This window comes from Oncorhynchus gorbuscha, linkage group LG15 (assembly GCF_021184085.1).
Source record: "Oncorhynchus gorbuscha isolate QuinsamMale2020 ecotype Even-year linkage group LG15, OgorEven_v1.0, whole genome shotgun sequence".
NCBI classification, from domain to species: Eukaryota; Metazoa; Chordata; class Actinopteri; order Salmoniformes; family Salmonidae; genus Oncorhynchus; species Oncorhynchus gorbuscha.
This window is the reverse complement of record NC_060187.1, coordinates 43597583-43607082: the sequence shown is the minus strand read 5'-3', so window position 1 is coordinate 43607082 and position 9500 is coordinate 43597583. Positions and strand designations below refer to the sequence as shown.

At 41.2% G+C, this 9500-nt stretch overlaps 1 protein-coding gene across 1 annotated transcript; it reads right to left on the bottom strand.

Annotated features, from left to right (window-relative positions):
- Window positions 1–365: 365 nt before the first annotated feature.
- On the bottom strand, window positions 366–4521 carry LOC123997420 (arrestin domain-containing protein 2-like). Its single transcript, XM_046301616.1, has 7 exons — window positions 4025–4521; window positions 3308–3377; window positions 2904–3154; window positions 2536–2792; window positions 2197–2359; window positions 1915–2069; window positions 366–1809 (listed from the first exon to the last, which is right to left on the bottom strand). Exons 1-7 carry the CDS (start codon window positions 4296–4298, stop codon window positions 1756–1758), a joined length of 1224 nt encoding a protein of 407 aa, XP_046157572.1. The 5' UTR covers window positions 4299–4521; the 3' UTR covers window positions 366–1755.
- Between the last annotated feature and the right edge of the window lie 4979 nt (window positions 4522–9500).

Genomic DNA, 9500 nt, shown 5'->3' with positions numbered 1-9500 from the left:
AAAAAGACAGAATGTAGCAGGGGGAAAAAATATAAAAAATAATGAGGTTTCAGGTTACATTAACCTAAGTTTGGTCAAAGAAATTTAATTCATATTATGGTTCAAATGTGTGGATGTTAAAAAAAAGTTAAACGTGACTGAATTACTTTTCACCAGAATTCCCCTGCCCAGTCATGTTTCTTAGCATGTCAACGAGTAGCTGTTGAAAAGGAAGCTTTAATATTCTCTTCTTTGAGATGGCACTCAATCATCTATTCAAGGAGAACAAGTTGTATTGAACCTCTAGTCAAATCTCACCAACTAAACTTTCTGGGAAATAGAATGAGGTAAATTAAGAAATGAATTAATTGACAGAAAACACAAAAATCTGTCAGTGTTTTTATTAGAAACGAGAATTACAAAAACTTTGGCAAGTTCTGTGAATCAACAATGGCATTTGTATAAAATACATTCCGTTTAAGGTGTGTGCTGCACTGAGCATGACACCAAAGCTGCATTGCTGACCTGAAGCCACCATTCTCTCCATTATTTGGAAATGAGGTAAAAGTCCTCAGTAATTTCTTGGAATGTTCTTTAGTACACTTCAAAGTGACATCCTCAACGTAAGGCTTAATGTAACACTGAACAAATGTCCTGCAGACATGTATAAACTGTTCAGAAACATCAAGGCACAGGCATCTGGGTTGAGACAAACGCACAAACCACACAGCTCAGACATTTCCTCTTTAGCTGCTTCTAAAAATAATCGTTTGAGCCTGAAGCAGCTTCGAAACAGACTCACACGTTTCTTCCTCTTATCATTCTTGTGAACGGTCATAAATCAGTACTCGTCTGTATTTGAGAAGAAACTATGCATAGGTTTGTGCTAAAGAACTGGCTTGTACGCAACCCCAATTCCTCTTGAATTCATCCACATACAAAGAAATTCACTTAGTTTCTTCATCCAGTACTGTTATATTAACATTCAGAATATGTTGAACAGCGCCATATAGAGGATAGCTGCTGCATCAGAATCGCTCAGGCAATCATTTCAGTTCATTTGCAGATACTGCAGGCTTTCCCTTTTGCATAGCATTACCTGTGTACATCGGCTTAATATCTAAACCTGCTGACTCAACTCCTCTTCACCAAACCATGACTTCTCAGAAAAGTGCTTACTTGAATCTCATTTACTTGACTAGTAGAAATAGTCATGGGAACATCACGATTGAGTCATAATACATAACGCAGGTCGACATCTAGGCTATATGTTACAAGGCAAAGGGGAGTTGGGTATTACAGATGCCTCAACATTAAACCAGCTGATTACTTCTTCATATCACATAGCATTCTTTAAGGCATAGATATCATCTGCAACTCCAACTCTCCCCCTAACAAAAATCAAGTGATTCTCCCCCAATATTTCCCCAAATTCAGTAAAAAACACAAAACATTTATTGTGTGGGAATCATTGATTGGCAGGAGGTGCTCTGTTTCCTCATCCAGAGCCAAAATCACTTTGGAGGACAGGAACCATGGGACAAGTTATTTCCTTTCCTTGCTCAACATAACCTTCTTTTTTAAAAGGGCTTCCTCCACAACCAGGTCCTGTCGTCTCCATCTCCTCTACCACCTTCTCAGCGGTACTCTTAGTCCCTACCAACAACAGAAGCCACATCTTGGGACTGGGTAGCCAGTTTCGGATAGTAATCCAGGAGAAGACAAATCACTTCGCGTAATTAAGTCAGGTCATCGCGTGACGCTCAAGTGGTTGGTTCAACACGTCATGCAGCGACGTCTCATGTTGAGGGGTTGAGGGTTTGGGTCGACCTGCAGGCGCAAAACACAAGGGTATACGTTTCAATAAGGCACATTGGGTCATGACGTGTAGAGAGTTCAGTTAAATCACGAGTATTCCAAGTGGTGCTAGCTCACCTCGCAGTACACCGGAGGGGGTCGGAAGCGGAACTCCTGGACAAAGGCCCTAAGTGGGTGCTCCATGATCCCACTGAGGTCCTCCTCAGGACAGTGGGCCACAGTGTTCTGCTCAGCCTCCTCATCAGTCACCACAGAGCTGTAGTCAGGAGGAGCTGTATGGGGGAGGGAAAGAGGGGACAGATGAGTAAACCATTTTGCCTAAGGTTGGAGATTTTCAGGGGGTTTGGCATTTAGCTTTGGGGAACATGTTATGTCTTGTTTACAATGAGACACACTTACGCTCAGGCTGCTCAGGGATGGCCATGCGGAGCCATTCCAGGTTGACACTGTACTGGCTGCTGACGCTAGAGGTGCGGCTGCCGAAGGGATGCAGGGGGATGGTGCCCATCACCAGCGGCAGCTCTAGGCACAACTTAGAGGTCCCAGGAACATCCACACATACCTAAGTGGTGGAGCGGGGAGAAAGCTTTTAGAACTACAGTAACATGGACTCTTCAGTAGGGGTAAAACCATTAACCTCTAATTAGCTTTTCATTATCAATAAGACATACACACAACAAGGAACACCTAATAAATGTGAATGAAGTGCTTTCCATACTGTCTAGGGAGTGAACTCACCCTGAGCATGTATTCCACTTTGATGATGCGGCACTGCAGGATGGAGGGCCCGACTGGTGGGATCTTGATGGCGCGGCCATGCCAGGTCTCCCTGCGCTGGGCCCCCACCACGTCGCCATTAAGCGTGGCCACCACAGCCTGTTTCTGCTTCATGGTGCCCCGGGCGAGGAACGTCTGCGTCTGTGTGATGTAGGCCTTGGGCACCACAGAGCGTGAGGTGGCATTGTCAAACTCAGCAAAGACCGGAATCACCTCACCTGGAAGTTGGAGAATAGAGGCTGTGACATTATATTTGGTTCAGTTAAAAATAGTTATAACTATTTGTTAAGTTCAGGTCACTAGGGTTAAAGGATATGGTTGGTTCTTACCTGGTGTGTAACCTTTACGGTCAATCTTGGCAGTTATTGACACCTGTCCAAAGTTGTGGTACCAAACCCGTGCCATCTTGTCTTTGCTGCCAGCTTGGGGGGCCAATAAGGCCGGTGTGTTGATGTCAATGGGCTCAATGACTGTGAACTCCTTCTTGATCTTCCTCACTGTAGCCCAGGGCCTATGCAGCTTCACCTTCACCCAGTAGCGGACGCTGCCATGCTTGCCTTCGAAAGATGTAACCAGTGTCCTGTTGGGTTAAAACACATCAATTGATTAGACCTTCGTTGTTCTTTAATAAGATGTGATGTTTATCATAGGCCCAAATCAAATGCAATCAACATGTAATCAACAGTATGCCAATACTGAACCGAAACCATTCATTCCAGAAAGGGATACTTACTCGTCAGGCAACTGGAAACTAAATGGAAATTCATGTCTTCCAGCAGGGAGGAGGATGAGCTCGGCATTATCTGAAAATAAATTAATAAAACAAGCATTAATGTTGTGACAACTTCTGATACATTCATTGATTACTGAAAGAGGGCCTTTTACTTTCCAATGCCATGTACTACCTAAAATAAATATTGGATAAGTCACGGAGTTCAATTTCTCATTACAATGAACTGCAACTGAAGTTACTCTTTTCTCATCAAACAAGAGCGCCATATTTATCCGATATTAAAAACGTTAGGTGGTACATATCACGTCTCTCTCTATACTACTTGCAAAGGGTGGTTCCTTCTCACTGTCATGAAAACAGATTTTTGTCAAACCTGGTGCTCTTGAACGGGTATTTGCAGGCCCTTGATTTGTGGGTTATTTTGTTATTTTATATTATTTATGGAAGCACTGAGTCCCCTTTTAGAGTTATTCGTTTTAGAGTGAATCTAACTTGCATTGACAACACTTGGACTTGTTTATTTTTTAAATGACAGAATAATTTAATGTTAATAAATAACAAAATACAACATCATGAGAGAAACCCCCCACAAAACGCAGTTGTGTACAATAAAATACTTTTATCTTGATTGAAATTTGCTCGAGATGGTTTGTCCGGAGAGTAGCATAACATGGAGCACGATTGCTTACATTCACCAAGAAAGAGTGAATGACTAACCTGCTTGCAAAAGCACTTCTCTTCGGTTGAGATATTCCACTTCGTCGCTGTAGTTTTGAGTATAAGCAGTACTAGACCCAGCCGAACGAGACTCGGTCCAATACACTTTAGCAAAACCTTCGGCGTGCAACTTCAACGACTCCACTTTACATTCCCCTGCAAGGTCCAAAACAACTTTTCCAGACACCACGTCCCCACTGCTGAAAACTGGAGGAGAGTCGATTTCTGGAGAGTCAAAGACGATGTCAAACTTTTTCAATTTGCCGAAAATCATCTTGAGGCGTGTTAATTCCAAAGGGATTACTTTTGCTAAAAAGTTCTTGCTTTCTTGTTCAAGTTGTCAAAAAGCGTAGAGCGTTTGAGTTGTCTCTCTTGCTTGTCGCTACACAAAACTGATGCAGCAGAGACGGCCACAGCTCCTTTTTGCACGATGTGAAAGGGGGCGGGATCTCCGAATATATTACATAAGGTGCCATGCATAAGACTGTAGCAGGCTAATAAACATCTTCCCTGGGCGTGGAGTGCTCAGAGCGAACAGAGAAAACAGTGCCTGGTGATTGATGGTTACAGGTTCTTAGACAAAAACAGACTTAACTGAGCATGCCTGAAGACAGCAAAGATCCTCCCATTTAGTTTCACATTGTACATTGTCACATTGTACTATTGTGCAAAGGTATTTATATTCGCTTTAGCTCGGGTCCATTTTTAACATCCTGTACATGCGGTCTATGCATTAGTTCCAAGAAACCGAACATACACAGTTTGCAAAATTGATTTTCTTAGAGAGCAAACATGATCATGATTTGAAACGTCTCTAAAGCCCTGTATGAACGATCATGAAACAGTTTTTTTTTACTATTAGGCTACCACTAATAGTGGCTACCACAAGCAATAATGATAAAGGGAATTAATAATATAATAATAATATATGCCATTTAGCAGACGCTTTTATCCAAAACATGAAAGTGCATCTGCTTGCAATACAAATACATCTATCATATCTTACAGAACATTTAGTTCCAGGCCCTCTAGATTGCAAAATCAGGGGTGAAAAGTTGTCCCCAAAAAAACAAAGTTGTTTACTTATTTGTTTCCTGAAAGTATGTGAGGGTTATATACTGCCTCCTGTGGTGTGAACGACACATGCAACAGCTGGGCTTTGTCATGGAATACAGACGAGTACCAGTACTGTGCAACTTTATGATATCAACCGCCTCCTGGTGGCTATATGACAACTTTTAAAAGTGTGTAATCAACTTCGGTGAGCTCTGACCTGAGACTTCCTGTAATTGCTGGGCCGATGAGATAAAAGCCATGTATGCTTGCATGCCTGCATGAAGTATGATTTTGGACTTATACACCCACGTTGTATCAAATAATGAATGGTATGCAGACTCATCACACTAACAAAGTTAATACCATGTACATATGTGTTCAGAACAGATGTTATTCAAAACAAAGAACTATCTCGGTAGAGTGCCAAATTATGTATAGAAGGCTATAGCTATGTTTTCCGGGGGTCTGGCTTAAGGCACACAAACAGCAGGACTTTAGCCAGAGTGTATTCACACAAAGAATACATTACAAACACAGTCTAGTTTATTGCAATGGACATGGACGGCATCATTACACATTTATCAGACGATTAAAGACAGCTGCAGTATCAGTATCAACATGACATGTCTCAAAACCAAATCAACCAAACTAATGTCATGAAGGGGAGTAAAACTATTCTGCAATTCTATCTGACCATGTGAAGAAGGCTATGTTCGTATGACATATGAAATGAGAAAATAGGTCCACAGAATATGTTTGCTCATATTGCTTTTATAATGAAATAGGACTGCACTTCATAAACTATTTGCCAACTGACTTACCGCGATGAAAGATTAATTTGACAAATGTCTGCACCCTGAAGTCCCAGCCATTTAGCAATTATTAGTCAGACTCGAGGCAAATAACAAAAGACTGTTGGTGTGTAATTTCAACAACTTCCTGTAGAGGATGTTAATCTAGCTGCCTCCACATGTTTTTCCCTTGTTACCTGAGAGACAAGATGCAGCATTTTTTTAAACCCCACACCTTTTCAGGCCAGCAGCCGTCTTCGGCGTCTGCCTCTTCTTGGGCTTCTGCACTCACTCTTTCTTTCACTTTAGTTTATACATTCCAAAACCACTATTTACAGTCTAACAGTCATAATGAAAGAGAAAGTGTCAAAAACCCCAAGAGCGAGACTCAGAAAGTAAATGCCATGCGCCTTTTCTGATTAAGCCTACAATAATCAAAACAAGTCTACAATCAAACCAAAATGTAGACATTTACTTTGGCTCTGTGAAGGAAAATATGAAGTTCTGTGAGATGACTTGATTAAATCAAAATACGTCAAAGTTGATCAGTATGATCAGCACTCGACTTGGGCAGGAGTTCATCGAAGTTCAATACCCAATACCCGGCACCTCCAATTTTCACTGCTTGAGTTCCTGCACCTCTTATAGAATATTATCTCAAAAGTACTGTGTTCCTGCACCTAAATATAAATAGTACTGGCACACAAAATGAGTACTGCCCCTCTGCTATACTAACTTTATGTAACCATGAAATTACTCTGTACATGGTAGTTAATGTGTTATAACATTAGCTAACTCCACTTTAATTTTACCTTGAGGTTAGAGAAGGCTGCCTGTCAAGAGGTCAGCAACATGTACAGTACCAGTCAAAAGAATGGACACACCTACTCATTGCAGGGTTTTTCTTTAATTGTACTAATTTCTACATTGTAGAATAATAGTGAAGTCATCAAAACTAAGAGACCTGGTCAGAGACCTGGCCATGTGGTGCCAGGATAACAACCTCTCCCTCAACATGATCAAGGCAAAGGAGATGATTGAGGGCTACAGGAAAAGGAGGGCCGAGCACACTTCCATTCTCCTCGACAGGGCTGTAGTGGAGCAGGTTGAGAGCTTCAAGTTAAGGTGTCCACATCACCAACAACCTGGTGGTCCAAGCACACCAAGACAGTCGTAAACAGGGCACGACAATGCCTATTCCCCCCAGGAGACTAAAACGATTTGGCATGGGTCCTCAGTGTCAGGACCCGGTTACGAACCCGGGTCTCCAGAGTGAGAAACAGTCACTTAACCAACTGAGCCACAAATAGTCGGCAGAACCCAGAAGATGAGGCAGACACAGCAGTACTTGAGATGGTGTATTTAATGAAATAAAAAGTGAAGTTCTTCAGGAAAACATGTAACTCCACAACCTCAAAAGGAATCCTACAAGAACAAAGGTAATCCTCCAAGACAAAAAAGGTAAATCCACAAGGTGGAAGGTAAAGCACAAAAAGCCTCAAAAGATACTCAAAAAACAAACAAACAAGAACAAAAAACAGAATTCCACAAGAGAGTCCACCGGGATCAACAAGAGTTCTCAGAGTACTGGGGCTGGGTGCTAACATACAAACACAGAGCAAAGAACAGAGGAAAACAAAGGGTTTAAATACAATCAGTGGAAACGAGGCACAGGTGCAAATAATAATGGGGATCAAGGGAAAACAAAAGGTCAAAAGGCACAATGGGGGCATCTAGTGACCAAAAACCGGAACAACCCTGGCCAAATCCTGACACTCAGATCCTCAAAACGTTCTACAGCTGCACCATTGAGAGCATCCTGACTGGTTGCATCACTGCCTGGTATGGCAACTGCTCGGGCTCTGACCGCAAGACACTACAGAGGGTAGTGCGTACAACCCATTACATCACTGGGGCCAAGCTTCCTGCTATCCAGGACCTCTATACCAGGTTGTGTCAGAGGAAGGCCCTAAAAATTGTCAAAGACCCCAGCCACCCTAGTCATAGACTGTTCATTCTGCTACTGCATGGCAAGCTGTACCGGAGCGCCAGGTCTAGGTCCAAAAGGTTTCTTAATAGCTTCTACTCTGTTGAAGGAATTTAATTCCTCTGTTTTAATTCCCAATTAAAATTAAACACTCTGTCAATTCATAAGGATCTGTAAGACCCTTATTTTATAGGAATGGACAGAGTCCTGGTCTTAAAGTCAAGTAACAGTCTTTATTCAAGAGAGTACTGAGTTCATACACATTTTACCACAGGTTATAAACTGAAAATGACGTCAGCATTTTCTAAATGTTCCGTCTCTTCTTGACACTGGTAGAAAGGCCCTATAGCTCTCAAGTCTTCCCTCCTCGCCTAGAGCCAAGGTCATTCAGTGTAGATAAGCATTCTAGACAGTCTGGAGATAGTTCATTCATTTGTACCAAGGAACAGACCGTCATTGTTCTAACTTTTGCCCACGTTCACACACACACACATTATTTTCAGTACTGGGATCAAGAATGAAAACTCATACATATACAGTAACATTTAGTATTCTGATTGGTACATGTATAGTAACATAATAGTATTCGGATTAGTCAGTCCTGATTTAAATGTATACATAATTAGTCATCATTGATAAAAATTCCCTTAACATACCCCCAAACCATAAGACTCCTGAACAGTTAATCAAATGGCTACCCTGACTATTTGCAATGCCCCCCCTCCTTTACGCTGCTGCAAATCTCTGTTTATTATCTATGCATAGTCACTTTAACTCTACCTTTAACACTACCTAACCTGTGACCCCGCACATTAACTCTGTACCGGTACCCCCTGTATATAGCCTCGCTGCTGTTATTTTACTGCTGCTCTTTAATTATTTGTTATTTTTATTTGTTATTTTATTTTTTACTTATCTATTTTTACTTAACACTTATTTTTGGTTAAGGTCTTGTAAGTAAGCATTTCATTCACTGTAAGATCTACACCTGTTGAATTCGGCGCATGTGACAAATACAATTTGATTTGATTGTCAAGGCAAGCCATGCATGACAGCTGACTTTCTAGTGAAACATTAACTCCACCAGTTCTGCATTTATTTACCTGCCAGTCTGATGGCCTAGATCCAATCCCTATAAGCATGTTGCTGCTACACGTGAGCTTCATTCACACACAACATAATTGTACATATTAAGTTCATGCTGTCAACTTTTTTCCAGTCTCTTGTTATTCTACAGTGCCTCTAAGAATGTCATTTTCTAATCGATTTGTGTTTAATGTTTTATAACCAAAAGTAGGGCCTGTGTCTTCAGTGTTTCCATATTTATTGTGTCCTACAGTAGGCTTGGTCAAATCCAAGGTGCACTACTTTTAGAGATGCATGCTTTTTACCAGGCAATTAATTAGTTCCATTCATGGGCTCAAAATTAGAATTTTATAATTGCATTAATATGAAAAATCAACTAATCCTTTTGAAAATTTTAACATGGTTGACATATTTAAATTTTAAAAATCTGTTGACAAATAACCAGTGTGATTTTTCCCGAAATGCAGAAGAATTACCTCGGATGAGATGTTGTCTCTTCCTAAAGTAGGTGATCTTGGAGGTGTAGACGTTGTAAACTGCATTTATGCCCACACTG

Coding starts and splice junctions, on each gene's coding strand:
- LOC123997420 (XM_046301616.1), bottom strand. CDS start 4,298: ATGATTTTCGGCAAATTGAAAAAGTTTGACATCGTCTTTGACTCTCCA. Junction 3,155..3,307: donor AGTTTCCAGTTGCCTGACGA/GTAAGTATCCCT, acceptor TTAACCCAACAG/GACACTGGTTACATCTTTCG. Junction 2,070..2,196: donor CATCCCTGAGCAGCCTGAGC/GTAAGTGTGTCT, acceptor TCCCCCATACAG/CTCCTCCTGACTACAGCTCT.